Source organism: Filicampus tigris, chromosome 14 (genome assembly GCF_054856515.1).
Source record: "Filicampus tigris isolate MCC_2025a chromosome 14, RoL_Ftig_1.0, whole genome shotgun sequence".
NCBI lineage: Eukaryota > Metazoa > Chordata > Actinopteri > Syngnathiformes > Syngnathidae > Filicampus > Filicampus tigris.
The window spans coordinates 6,362,501-6,376,751 of record NC_141230.1 but is presented as its reverse complement, the minus strand read 5'-3'; the positions used below and the strand labels follow the sequence as shown (position 1 = coordinate 6,376,751).

The 14,251-nt window shown below is 39.3% G+C and overlaps 1 protein-coding gene across 1 annotated transcript in view; it reads left to right on the top strand.

Moving 5' to 3' along the window:
• Window positions 1–85: 85 nt before the first annotated feature.
• Window positions 86–14,251, top strand: part of armc8 (armadillo repeat containing 8) — a 19,957-nt gene continuing 5,791 nt past the window's right edge. Inside the window, exons 1-17 of the mRNA XM_086052060.1 lie at window positions 86–392; window positions 1,296–1,372; window positions 2,526–2,597; window positions 3,588–3,730; window positions 3,814–3,911; window positions 4,014–4,106; window positions 4,201–4,281; window positions 5,824–5,899; window positions 7,971–8,061; window positions 8,128–8,188; window positions 8,267–8,467; window positions 8,545–8,640; window positions 10,551–10,633; window positions 11,185–11,266; window positions 11,422–11,508; window positions 13,422–13,514; window positions 13,616–13,765. Of these exons, the coding sequence (XP_085908186.1) occupies window positions 348–392; window positions 1,296–1,372; window positions 2,526–2,597; window positions 3,588–3,730; window positions 3,814–3,911; window positions 4,014–4,106; window positions 4,201–4,281; window positions 5,824–5,899; window positions 7,971–8,061; window positions 8,128–8,188; window positions 8,267–8,467; window positions 8,545–8,640; window positions 10,551–10,633; window positions 11,185–11,266; window positions 11,422–11,508; window positions 13,422–13,514; window positions 13,616–13,765 (1,629 nt within the window). The 5' untranslated portion in view covers window positions 86–347. The remainder of the gene's footprint in view (window positions 393–1,295; window positions 1,373–2,525; window positions 2,598–3,587; window positions 3,731–3,813; window positions 3,912–4,013; window positions 4,107–4,200; window positions 4,282–5,823; window positions 5,900–7,970; window positions 8,062–8,127; window positions 8,189–8,266; window positions 8,468–8,544; window positions 8,641–10,550; window positions 10,634–11,184; window positions 11,267–11,421; window positions 11,509–13,421; window positions 13,515–13,615; window positions 13,766–14,251) is intronic.

Sequence of the window (14,251 nt, the reverse complement as noted above, 5' to 3'; positions counted from 1 at the left end):
TTTGTATGTTATTAATTTTCTGTTGTGTTGGGCAGCTTAATGTGACGAATCTACTTCATAATAACCACTTTACGTCACGCTTATGTTTACTTGACGGACAAATCCACTGCCTGCCTGTCAGACAACACGCCAAGTTAGCGGTGTTACTTTGAAGCTCGCAATTACATTAGCCTTTGCAAGGGGGAGGGATACACCTCACATTTAAAAGAATAGTAAAACTCACACCAAGACTTGAATAATTTAACAGCATGTCCTTTTCCTTTTAAGAGGCCGCCTATAGCTGCTCTGGGGGGTGGAGTGTCTGCAAAGTGTTGCGCCGATTGGGGCGCCCGATCGGGGGACGAGAGATGGCGTGCTTGTTGGAGGCCCCTCTCCGCATCAGTGTGCTGTCTGTGAGTGTCACTCTGATTGATTCACATAGTAGTTTTAATTTCCACTGTGCCCCCCTCTTGTTGTAATTTATCAAGCTCAACTACTTGACATAAATACGTTGTTGTCAAACTAGAACGACGCGCATGCCCCCTGTTAGCACAAAGGCTAAGTCAATGGCTCTGCAACATGTAGCGATGTTAGCGATCCGCCTTCTGTAGCGCTTACTTGAAAGTGAGCACTCGTTTCAAATTTATCGCTCGCACGGCCAGGCGGGGACGTTGGGAACATGTGAAGTGACATAGCCGATTACGGTCACTGTCTTCTCGCACCCTCGGCTATTTTGCGATGCAAAACGAGCGGTTGACGAGCTGTCAGTGTACCCGGGAATGAGTTAGCGGCTAACCGCTACGAGTTGTCACAACTGTTTCTCTTAACGAAAATACATTGAACGGTGTATGTTGAAGTCAACTAACTATACATGTTAATGAAACGTTGTATTACCAGGTGACAGGTGATCCTTTGTACGCTAGCCATTCGCAAGCTTAGTCATAGGTTAGTTGCCACCAACTGGCTAGCCCCAATCTCCAAATAACTCTTGTTATTGCTTATTTTTTATGCAAGGGAGTTGGTATCGTTGATTGCCAGATCGTACTCGCTGCACTTGGCGCCGTGACGAGGTCATACGCCGTGTGGATCGTTCTGGCTGTCACTGACAAAAACTACATTTTAAGAGAGGTGTCACATGCAGCTGCTCGATGCATATACTGGTGTTGTTGGGGCTGAAAAATTTAAGACTGTGGTTATATAGAGTATTTAAAAAAAGTACTAAAAGCATTGCTTGGACTGTAATTGTAACGCACAGTTTAGAAAAAAATGTTTAGCTGCCTTGTTACCATACATTTTTGTGTTTTCTTGTATTGTAGGAGGTTACTGCCACGAGTCGCCATTATGTGGACCGACTGTTTGACCCAGACCCACAGAAAGTGCTGCAGGGAGTCATGTATGTTCATCTCATGTCAACAAATTTGGAGTTTCAATTCAAACTAGCAGTTGCACAATTTATAATTGTTTAAATTGGCACTAATGTGATTAAAGTCGAGATGACTCGACTAGTCGCTGATGATGTCATTGAATAGTACTATAATTATAACCCCAAAAATCCCAGGAGAAGGGAATGCTTTGCTAAAACCTTAATTCACAGATATTGGACTGCTCATTTGCCAAATTTATGCAGAACATACACTTTAGGATAGTAGAGGTCGCATCGACCTGGGCTAGGTTAAGTACTGCCATGCTGATGCTGGATGGTATTTCCAGCCAGAGAAAAAAAGTCCTCTCGTAGGATGCTTGCCTTTAGGACAGCCAGGTAATGAATGCACGACTTAGCCAAATGGGCAAACCTGTCCTTGTTATGGGCTTGGCAATGGTGGCCAATGCAATGTTTTTAAATTATCACAAACTTCTTTGTGTGCGGTTGAATAAGGGATTACGTATTCCAACCACTGCTTTCCTTCGTTTTGAGGATGTATCGAAAAAAAAAAACATGTTTAACATCCTGCTCGAGCCTGGCTTTCTTGGCCTCTATTGGGTGTCCCTCACTTACCAAAGCGGAGCTTTCAGAAATTCAGAAGACATTTAAATCAGTTAAAGTGACGGACCAGTTTTATTCAGCCTATTCATCTGTTCCTGTAAGCCGGTCTGCCTCCTTCTCAAGCCAAAAATACACAATTGGCGACTAGTCAACATCATGCTCTAAACGCCATTTGCTGTTTTCCCCACTTTTTGGTATCTCCAGTGTTTACTTAATGTTCTTTTTCACAACAACATTTCTCACTATGAATTCACTTTCCCTTTTTATTTTTAACCTCTGAAGAGAAGAGGCTAGCTCTGGTTACAGCCTCCAGTCATCTGTACTTTTCCACCAGCCTTCTGCCATTTGATAGTGTTTAGCCAGCTTGGCGAAAACAGGAAACGTATCGATGATCATACTCATGCCGCAAAAACACATTTCACAATTGCATTGCGTAAATATGTGTTAGTACATTTAGCTCGTGTCTTTGCCTGTGAACAAAAACAAATTTAACCAAAGACAAATCTCCATTCACACTGTTGTCATTCTCTCATCTCCTTGTGCATTGTGTTTGTCTCTACAGTGACATGAAGAATGCCGTAATTGGCAACAATAAGCAGAAAGCCAATTTGATCGTCCTGGGAGCTGTGCCAAGGTACACGCCCCCCTTTTTCACCTGAGCTTTTTCCTCACTCTTCTGTCCTGGAGACACACACGTCTGATTGATGAACCACAAAGAGAAGCCAAATTTGATTTAATGTATTTCGTATTTAACAGACTGAAAATAGTGTCTAGTCCAGTCCCCTTAAAATGCTCTTTTTTGCAGTAGTTGTCAATGTCTGTTTGCTCCAGAATTGGTTGCTTTTGTTTACTGAAGCTGTGGCACAATCAACAGACTGCTAGACTTATTTCTGGGTTGTGCCGCTGCCACCACAGATACACAGTACCGACTAGATCCCGGCTAACAGACTATAAAACCCAGCTGAATCGTTGCCATTTGACATTTTCTGGGCCTTATATCTTGTTCAAGCCATTATTTATGGAAGGATTTAACTTCATGTCCAAAATAATGCTCAGCATGATAACAATATCAATGACGATTGACCAAATCAAGTGGATAAAACTAAAATTCGCATTAAATTAAAAAAAAAACGTGTTGATTTAATCTAATTTATGTATGAAAATTTTTACTGGCCCAGTTTGGGCAGCGTCAGTGAACTTCGGATGGCCCGACACAGTCACAAAGTGGCCCGGGCAACTTGGGCACTGTTAATGTTGAACGCTGTCCATAGAGATAAATAACCACTAAAGGGAACCTTGGCTGGTTTTAAGGAGTGTAGACCTAGCTGCCATTTACAACCAGGAGTCCCTGGCCATCTGTTTTATTCACCTAAAATATTACTTGTATGTTTACAGTCAAGCACCTCTGAGGTACGAAGACGGCATAGTATTGTAACAGTTGCACACAGACATGTCTTAAAGGTCTTGGCTGTTAATTGAGTTGTCCATGTAGTAATAGTCGCTGAGTTTCTGCAAGAGGAGCATATCTAAGAGACACAATATATGTATCTATATTAGGACTGTCAAAAAGAAGTATTTGTTTTAAAAAGTATTATTTTTGGGTGCGTGCCTGTCTCTTTTGTAGGTTACTGTACCTCCTACAGCAGAGCTCCTCCAGCCTGGAGCTGAGGTCAGAGTGTGCGGTGGTGCTGGGCAGCTTGGCCATGGGCACTGAGAACAATATCAAGTCCCTGGTGGACTGCCACATCATCCCCGCCCTTCTTCAAGGTTAGGGCACAAGTGTCATCCAATGTAGGGGGAGGTCCGTCGTCATTATCATTAGTTGTGAACTTCTTTATTGTTGCTTACAGGTCTCCTGTGTCCTGACCTGATTTTCATTGAGGCTTGTCTTCGTTGTCTGAGAACGGTCTTCATCAGTCCCGTCACTCCAGTACAGCTGCTCTATACTGTAGGATCACTTTCTACTTTTTGAGCTCAAATGACCCCCCGCAAAAAAAACCCAAAAACACATTATTGTATGTTTTTTTTGTTTTGTTTTTTTTATCCGCAGGATCCCACTGTGATTCCCCATTTAATGTCTCTGCTGAGCCACTCACACAGGACGCAGGAGTACACCACGCAGATCTTCTCCCACTGTTGTAAGGTATTTGTTGGTATTGGCTCACTGGCAATCTGAGGGCTCATGGCAACAGTTGAGACAGACATTTTTCATTAACGTGTTGGTGGTTTGTGTTTAGACTCCAGAGCACCAGACAGTTCTGTTTAACCACGGCGCCATTCAGAACATCGCCCCTTTGCTCATATCGCCCTCTTATAAGGTAAGTGTCCATCTTGTTTGCAATGTTTGTTCTATTTTGTTTTGTTTAACGTTTTATTTTTACTACCTTCCAATATTTAAATTAACATGATGTTTGATACCACTATTTGTAGCGGTAGAAGTCATTACCAAATTAATAATACGGTGGTGTTTTAAATCATTAATTTGTCCAACCTTGTTCCATCATACTGCACCATTTATTGGAAATAATAATATAATTGGTAATATATAAATGAATATTTTGTGTCTTTTTGAAACATTAGATAGATAGATAGGTTTGATTTGAAAAGGGACAGTGCAATTTCACATAACACATGAAAAACATGGTTAGAAAAAGCCAGAATTAGCCAAGAGGCTATTTTTCCTTCTGTAGTCACCTAGTTGGCCATGATGTAAAAAAAACATTAAAATACAATTACAAAATATAAATATAAATACCAAGACACTAATTCCATAATTAATGTGAACAATAACATTAGGGGTGGTAACGATAATCGTTTTTTCAATGCATCTTTCGTCGTATTCGGCTCAGTTTGTGACGGTATGATGAATGTGTTTCTTGTTGTTATTTTACATGTGCATATGAATGAACTTGTCAGTACTGTAAATGTGGCATTTCTTGCCAAAAAAAAGATGAATACTTATTTTGTATTTTAAAGTGGAACTAGTTGATTTGATGCACTTACATCCTTTAACTCAAAGCCTATTGTCCGATTCAGTCGTTCTTTTTTACATCCCTCGTTTATATTACTAAGAGTGCATTTTTGTGTTACCGCCCAAATTTGTTTATTTGATAACTCAAGTTCTGGAAGACTGACAGTGTTTTTCTCTGTGAATTGCATCCTTGTCCATCCTCTCACATGCCCATGAAATTTCTACAAGTATATGTATTTTTATAATGTTTATATTAATGCTTAGAGTGTATTATTAATATTTCGCTACCAAAATGTATACATTTAATTGCTAACTCAATTTGTGTGGTAGGATGACTTTTTCCTTTACAGTATTTAATCTACATACTTACATATACCCGCTTTCATTGACTGAGAATTTTTTTTTTTTTTTTTTTCCCCAGTGCCTTTCGAAGGTCCTTTTTTTCTGTCGATTGCCGTACAGACAACGTAGGGCTTTTACTTAACTCGTGTGTATTATACAGAGTGCTATACTAATGTTGCCCGCGTTTTTTTGTATTTTCCCTCTGCATGTTTGTATTTTATTACAATTGGTCTTTAATCAAAGGTAATATTTTGCTATTATTTCGAATAGGTGAAAAGATACGAAAAATCAGCCCAATTTTTTTTTTATAGTTTCATGCAGAATGCCGGTTACTTGGTATTGGTGAGTACTCAAGGGTTACGCACTTGTACTAGCATCAGTCTGAAAAAAAGTGGTATCGAACATCCCTAATATATATTTTTTAAATATTTCAAAATGGACGATTTGAATGGGGTCGTGGAAACTCACCTATGAACGGCATGTTGATATCATGCTGACCGAAAGCAGGCACAATCAAACAGATGTAAACCTTTTCTTATCCTTTCAGGTGCGTATGCAGGCATTAAAATGCTTCTCAGTGCTGGCCTATGAGAACTCTCAGGTGTCCATGACGTTGGTGAATGGTGAGTGTTTTAGCCTGTAGTCCTTATTAAGTGAGGTACACACGTACGGAGAATTTGGTCAAATTTGTCAATTTTCCCTTTGTTGCAATCAAATCCGTCACAGGCCTGTTTCTCGAAATCTTCTCTAATATTATCCTGAGTGATGAGCTTTTGGTTTTGGGTGTGTTAAGAGATTTCTTTTCCTTTCTTGACTTGATTTGCTCAGAAAACAGCGCAAGGAGCGACGGTCATAAATGTTAAATCTGTTCAATATTTACCACATAGCACATCATTATAACCAGTATGAGTTTGACTGAGCGACAGACTGATTATGATTGTGATGTGAAACGGAACAAACTGTGATTAGGAAGCCACCTGAAGCTCATCTTGTTGCCGGACATAAACGGAAGAGCACCTTGTCTCAATAAACCTTACGAGGAGAAGAGTGCAACTTCATTTTAGCTACTAGACAAGCGAGCAGTTAATTTAAGCCTACTTCTATCACTACTCTTTCTTCTATTTTCCGGCAGTCTGGATGCCCTGTGGCACCATGCTTCCTCTCACAGGTCAGCCAAGTTGGTACTAGGACAGACATTATGTGCGTGGTGTGCTATGTTGGTCATCTCGAGTACAGTGAATCCCTGCATAATTGAGATTTCCTTTCTTGAATTCACCTCTGTGTGGGTTTCTGTTTGGAACCTATCCTGTTATTTGCTGAAACGCTTTTTATTATTACTTTAAGCTTCACTGTTGTCACTGTGCTCAAAGCAATAATATGTTTGCTTTGGCAATAACAGTTTTTTTTGGTGACATCTTGATGCCCAGGAACTATGCTTTATTTGGACTAAAGTAGTGTTTTTCCAACCTCTTGTGGCATTTGGTCCCAAGGAACTAAACTGAAGTGAGTTGAGGTTAACTTAGATGAAAGCACTGTTTTGCTGCCTTCTTGTAGCATTTTTAGGCAATTATAAAACTTTTTAGAAGCAGGGTGTCATGTCAATTCCTTCAATTGTCAATTAAGGACGAGAGCGCATAACCGCGTTTCTACCACTAGAGCCGGGAGAGTGTATACGTAATTTTCTATTTATTATTTAATCCTCGGTCTCTTAATGAATGAAATGCATCACAATATTCACGTGTCGTGACAGTGTCATGAGCGCTCGGAGGATGTTCCGGAATTCTTTCTGGTCATAATGGTGGACGCCGCGGTCGTGGGAGCTCTTAAATGAGTAACGGCAGTGATAAAGACGACACGATCGTGGACTTTGAACCGGTTGAACGTGATATATGGTTAAAATATATGTTTGTAGACAATGACAATATCGATGTCTTTGTAACAGAAAAGAGGATTGTATTTACCACTTGATTTAAAAAAAATTAAAAGTAGTGCTTCTCTTGCAGTGACACTTTAATTTGACCTCTTCGAAGGTAACAAACTCGGATCTATGTGAAAGCCACATATCTAAGATCTCGAATTCTTTTGGAATTATGTTTCTGTCTGCTACAAGGGCTGAGATATTCATTATTTTGTAGGTGTTGAATTTCTGGGAAAACTTCAGGTTTTCAAGGGTAATTCCAAAGACGACCTTAGTTTTGGGGAGCTGTTGAGCCAGGCGCTTTGGGCCTTAATGGGTTAAGCATATGTTTATTGAACAATTTTTCTGATTTTCATTATGTTGATTTTTATTATTATTATTGTTATTATTGTTATAATTTAATAATTATAATTTTATTTAATAATAATAATAATAATAATATACAATTATAATTTAAATCTTTGTTATAAAATTCTAACAAAAAGTTCAGGGAGTACACAGTGTCATCAGCATGTCTTAAAAAGTTAAATGAATAGCTCCATATAGTTTTCTAGAGTAAATGAATTCCTCCAAAATTTCAAAATGACAGAAATGTTAATCTTTCACATGTTTTTGTTTTGATTTCAACACACACTGCTTTAAATTGATTTATTATCGGCCATCAGATTTTTAAATAAGGCCAATGCTGATATTTGTCAAAATGCCAAAATCGGCGTTGTGTACGCTGCTTTTGCCAAAATTTGTCACTTTTGACAATGTTTTGTGTGTGCTTGCAGTGCTGGTGGACGGCGAGCTGCTCTCTCAGGTATTTGTCCGAATGATGCAAAGGGATCAGCCCATTGAAATGCAGCTAACGGCAGCCAAATGGTGAGCAGATTGCAGATGATATATTTCTACTGGCATCTCTTTTCACACGCACTCTTTGTGCTGCAGTCTCACGTACATGTGTCGATCAGGCGCCATCAGGACAGATGACAGCTGCATTGTCCTCAAGGTGGTGTCCTTTCCTCGTTTTTCAACGATATGTTTTGAGGGATGTGTGTGTGACTTCCTGCATTTGTTACTGGTGCAGACGCTACCGTGCCTGGTGCGCATGTGCAGCAAGGAGCACCTGCTGGAGGAGCGGGTGGAGGGCGCGGAGACGCTGGCCTTCCTTATGGAGCCCGATGTGGAGTTGCAGCGGATCGCCAGCACCACCGACCACCTGGTGGCCATGTTGGCCGACTATTTCAAGTACCCCAGCTCCGTGTCGGCCATCGCCGACATCAAGAGGGTGGGTGGGCACCTTGGGGGGGGGACTTTTGCCTACATTCTACATGGTGTTTTATTAACTATTTTCTGTATGTGCAGTTGGACCACGACCTTAAGCACGCACACGAGCTGAGGCAAGCAGCTTTCAAACTGTACGCCTCATTGGGCTCCAATGACGAGGACATCCGCAAGAAGGTTTGCCATCCATGCTGTTTCCAGCCCCTGCATTTATTTTTTTTTTTGTGTAAAATTTTTATTGCACATTTTTAGAACAAAATAACTATCAACACAACAACAAAAAAAACAATAACAAGAAATGAGCCTGTGTTAATGCAAACTTGATACTGTCCGTCAAAGTCTTTCCCTGAATGTCAACCATTTTCCCCAATTTTTCAAGAAGAGATCCTCCTTCAGTTTCAGTCAAATATTGTTGTAGATTAGGAAGTTCCCATCCTCCTCTGTCTTTTTTAAGTTGTCAAGTGGCGTATCTGATTCTTGGACGTTTAGCTTCCCATATAAATCAAGATATGCATCTATCCCATTTAAGAAATTGGTCCCTCGGAATATTCACAGGCAGGGTTGAAAATGAATAAAACAGGCGTACCAAGATATTCATTTTTACCACACTTACCCTCTCGTATATTCCCATTGGGTATGTGAGCCATTTGTCCGTATCTTCCCTTATCGCTTTGTCAATTTGTTTATAATTTGATATATATGCAGTTTGTCCTTATAGCCCTTTTAATTTGTTCTTTGACTGATTTATTGTTTAATATTCCAACAGTCAACCTCCATATTGTATCTCTCCTTCTACTGTTCAAACCTATCTTTAAGTAGACTGCACTTTGATCAGACACATCCGCCACTCCAATACTACATTCTTTAATTTGATCTCTGTCTACTTTCTGCATAAAGAAAAAAATCTGTTCTAGAATAAGTGAAATGTGTGGCTGAATAATGAGTAAAGTCTCTTCGCAAAGAATTTAAATCCCTCCACACATAAAAAAAAAGAACAAAAAAAATATATCATCCCACATATTCGTCACTAGTTTTGTGATAGACTCCTTATTTCTCTGTAAACTAGTCGTATCCAAGTCATAATCCATCACCACATTGAGGTCTCACCCACAAATGCATATGCATATGCTTCCAGGGCAATATTATCGAATAAGGCTTTTAAAAAAAAACTTTTACTCTCTGGAGGTGCATATATATTTACTAGAGTTATCATTGTTTGATCTATCATCCCGTTCACAATAACATAAGTAACCTCCTTGTCCTTTGTTTCTTTATGAAGCTCAAATTTAACCACATTTGATATCAATATTGCCACTCCTCTTTTACGAGTATTAGAATATGAACTATAGTCTGTATTTCTGAATCCAACCTTCTTTAATTTCTGATGTTCTGTTTTCGGCAACTGAGTTTCTTGTATGAAGTGTGGTCAGTATCCTAGCCCTTTTAACTGGGTTTCCCAAACCATTGACATTCAAGAAAAAAGTATCTTCACTTCTTAGTTGATAATCATAAACCTTTTCAATACTGTCCATCATGAAATTCCCCAACAGGTTTCTTGCTAATTCAACATGAATAAACAAATGAGTCATAACTGTATTAAAACAAAACGACCTCCACCAAGATGAGCCAGTCGCAACATGAAAACTAGTTGTGTTTATTTCGAGTTTCGTAGAGTTACAAACGTTGGCCTGCGGAAGCTCTTACTTTACACGTCCATGCCACTCCACCGTCCCACCGGAAGTCAGTCCCTGCATTTTAGTGGTTCAGCATTCGCAATTTCACCGATTTTTGTGCTCAGGCCAAATTGACCAAAATATTACTATGGTGCCATCTTATGGCGTCTTGGTGGCATGGGACTATGTTGTAGTAGGTTGAGGAGATTCATTTAGAGAAAAGTAGTTCCTTGTAGCTTGTATGTATCCTGTATCCATAGGCAACTACTGTATGAACATTTTTGAGGGCCGTCAATTACACACAGATTTTCGCTATTTGCCGCATGGTTCAGTCTCTATCCCCACAAAGAGCTGTAATAGAATAATTGTATGCTTCTGTATTTACATTCTTCAACCTTATGTGTCTTTGTTAAGATCACAGAGACGGAGAACATGATGGACAGGATAGTCAGCGGCCTCTCAGAATCCAGCATTAAAGTTCGCTTGGCGGCTGTTAGGTGAGATCATATTTAAACGCTTGTTCGATTGGTGAATTGTTTGATCCGTCCACATTAGGGTTGCGGGTAGGGCTGAACAATTTTAGGAAAAGATTGTATTGTGATTTTTCTGACAGCTATTGTGATTTCGATTCAATTCACAATTTTCTCAAGCTTTAGTGCAATATTCACAACCTATATGTAATTTCTTTTTTTTTTTTTTTTTTAACCAAAAATGATTTAAATTTAGCGATTTTTGCCAAAATTCGTGTCGTGGTAGGGTTCTATATTAACTATGTGACTGTGTTGGGCCACCCGAAGTTCACTGATGCTGACCCGACGGGGCGAGTACAAATTTCGTAAATGAATACAATAAAGTCACCATGTTCTTGCTTTTTAAATATTTAATATTCAGTATTTTGAGTTCTATTCACTTAAATGAATTCTGTTTTCTTCATGATGTCAAAGTGTTTGAAATATTTATGTAACCACTTATTATTTTTCTCCCCTCAGTTATTTATACATGGTGTTACACGTATTATATTGTGGACTGAATCATGTTCTTGTTCCAGATGTCTACATAGTCTGTCGCGGTCGGTGCAGCAGCTGAGGACTAGCTTCCACGATCACGCTGTGTGGAAACCCCTCATGAAGGTTAGTGGAAGCAACTGTTGAATTTAATCAAAAAGAAAATGGAATATAATTTGCCTCTCTTTGTCCTGCAGTGGATGAATTGCAGCAATTCAACTCAGTGATATTTCATCATTTGGTGCTTATTTTTTCTGCTGGTTGTGCTTGTTTTAATGCAGCTGTTGCAAAACGCCCCTGATGAAGTCTTGGTCATGGCGTCTTCCACACTATGCAACCTATTGCTGGAGTTCTCACCCAGTAAAGAGGTACAAACACACACCTTCTACTTTTCAAAAGCCTCTTCAGTGTCCTACATTAAGCCTTTTGGACTGGTGGCTCTTTCGGTTTACCATGAGCCACGTGGTTGTGGCCCTGCCAGAATCGGCACTGGCCCTGCATATTCATGATATAAGATAACTTTCAATGATTATTTCATATTTAGCATTTTTATACTGTGTTATTTTAATCTTTTAAGAAAATATTACTTCTTGTGTATTTTTTTTTTTTTGCAGTATAAAATCTAAATATTTCACATTTTACATTTTCTTGTTTAAGCCATTCCTTATTGAAGGCTTTAACCTGGCGTGTAAAAAAAAAAAAAAAAGTCTGGGATGATTGATCAGTTTCAGTGGATATAACGCAACATTTTAAATTATTTATAAAGCAAAATCATGTTGATTTCAGGGCTGCCACGAACGATTGTTTTGCTAGTCGACTAATCACTGACAGTAGTCGCGATTAGTCGACTAAGCAGATAATATTTAAATCGCGGCAAATCGCAGCAGCAAGCTGCTGCTCTTATAATAAGCCTCATTCGCTTACATTTTAAATTCTTTATGTACAAACTAATCATGAAGACAAGACGATAGTACATTCAACTTGTATTAAACTTTGTAACTTAAGCCATCATTCCTGACATGTTTATAAATAAGGGAGCAACTTAAATTGATGGCGATACTCTGGCCTTAATATGTTTAGCTGTAATTCTTTAGTGCAATTTAAAATTGAACTAAAACTATACACTATGCAGGGTAGCACTAATACAGTGAAATTATCTATGAACACAAAAATACGTACTTGTATACATATTTCACTCTTCTTGGGCACCAAGACTTTTTTTTTTTTTTTTTTAACGGAAGATAGTGAAATCAGAGGAGTAAATTGGGAAAATGATCCGTGCTAAAGAAAACTAAAATAAACACTTGTCTTTGTTTTTAATTTTGTGTTAATTTAAACTTTATCAAAAAGGTTTTGTTTTTATTCACTAGTATGCATAATTTAAAAGTAGTAAATTGACCTACACAATCAAAATGTGGTATGCACCTGTAACAAAAAAAGAACACCTTTTTTTTGCACTATAACGTAGTATATTACAACAAACTTAATTATTGGTTTTATTGTTATGTGATGCCGATGAGTGGCACATATGTCGTTTTTGTGTTAAGTGCTGATATTTCCCAGTTCATGAACGCATCACTCGGTTCGCGAGAGAGAGAGCGAGCAAGCGTGTGCTTCCTGCTTCGATGTCCACCACGGGCATAAACGCACAAGAGTTTTGGTTGTTAATCAACGCGAGTTTACTGAATAATGGCTGCTTCATCCATAGAAGATGGCTTGCCTTTGCGGTCGAGAGAGCGGGAGAGAGAGACCCATGCGACGAACAGGTTGTTAAGCAGTTAAAGATAGGGGCGCTGTTATGAGATTCACAATGTTATAGAGAGGTTTTCGATTATGCGTAGGTGCACATGTACGTGTGGGTGCGCACGCGCCAGTTTAAGCCAAAGTCCCAGGGCAGATTTTTTTTTTTCTTTCTTGCCAGTCCAGCCCTGGTTTCCAAGTCAAGTCAAATGTATTGATATAGGCCTTGATTACAGAAAACTCTCAAAGGCCTTCACATGCCCACAGTTGACAAATATTAACGACATTCCCTTGATCCTAACCCCAAGAGGGCAAGAAACCACATCTGGGTAAAAAGAAGAGAGATTGAGAAAGGATCCTTTTTGTGGTGGACATTACTGTCACCTACTAGATTGGAGAGAAACCAGCATGCTGTATTATGTATTTAGTTATTTATTTAGCTAGTCAAACTAGTTAAAGGGACATTTTGATTTATGCCCTGGGCGTTCCACCTAGTGAAATTCTAGTCAAATATCTATGTGCTGTGTGTGCGTGTGCGCAGCCCATCCTTGAATCAGGCGTCATAGAACTACTATGCAGTCTGACCCAGAGTGAGAGTCCTGCACTTCGGGTCAACGGAATCTGGGCCCTAATGGTGAGAAACGTCTCCTCTGAACACAGCCCAACCTCAATTCACTGGAGGCAGTTTAGTTAACTGTACATACTGTATGGGTGCACCTGTACTTGTGTACACAGAACATGGCGTTCCAGGCAGAGCAGAAGGTGAAGGTGGAGATTGTTCAATGTTTGGGCACAGAGCAGCTCTTTCGCTTACTCTCTGATCCGGACGGTAATGTGCTGATGAAGACGCTCGGTCTGCTGCGGAATCTCCTGTCAACACGTCCTGTGAGAGCACTTAACACGCACACACAATGTTTTTTTGAACCATTGTTAGGCCCGTCAGTATATTTTTTTTCAGGATGATATATTTTCCCAGAAACTTATCACAATAAATAATAGTATCCTTTTTTTTTTTTTTTAATGCCACTCTTAAGGTGATGTTAGAACAAAAATAAATTACAAATACATCCTTTTTTATGAGCAATTATGTTTAAATTCCCAACAACATTGAACATTTGCATTGAATTGTAGAAATATCTACAAATATGATGCACTTGAACTGACGTTTTTGTTTGAACGTATTGCGAATTCAAGCAAGCTGTAATTTCTCCATTGCAAGATCTCGGCGCACCATAAATCTTGCATTGGAGGGATACAGACTCGGTCCACTGGTCTCTCTGTCAATTCTGGCAGTCAAAACAGGAATCTGGTGCCAGTCACCAGTCTCTAACCGTAGCCAATGTTCTCAGAATCAGGGGCATGGTGGCCATC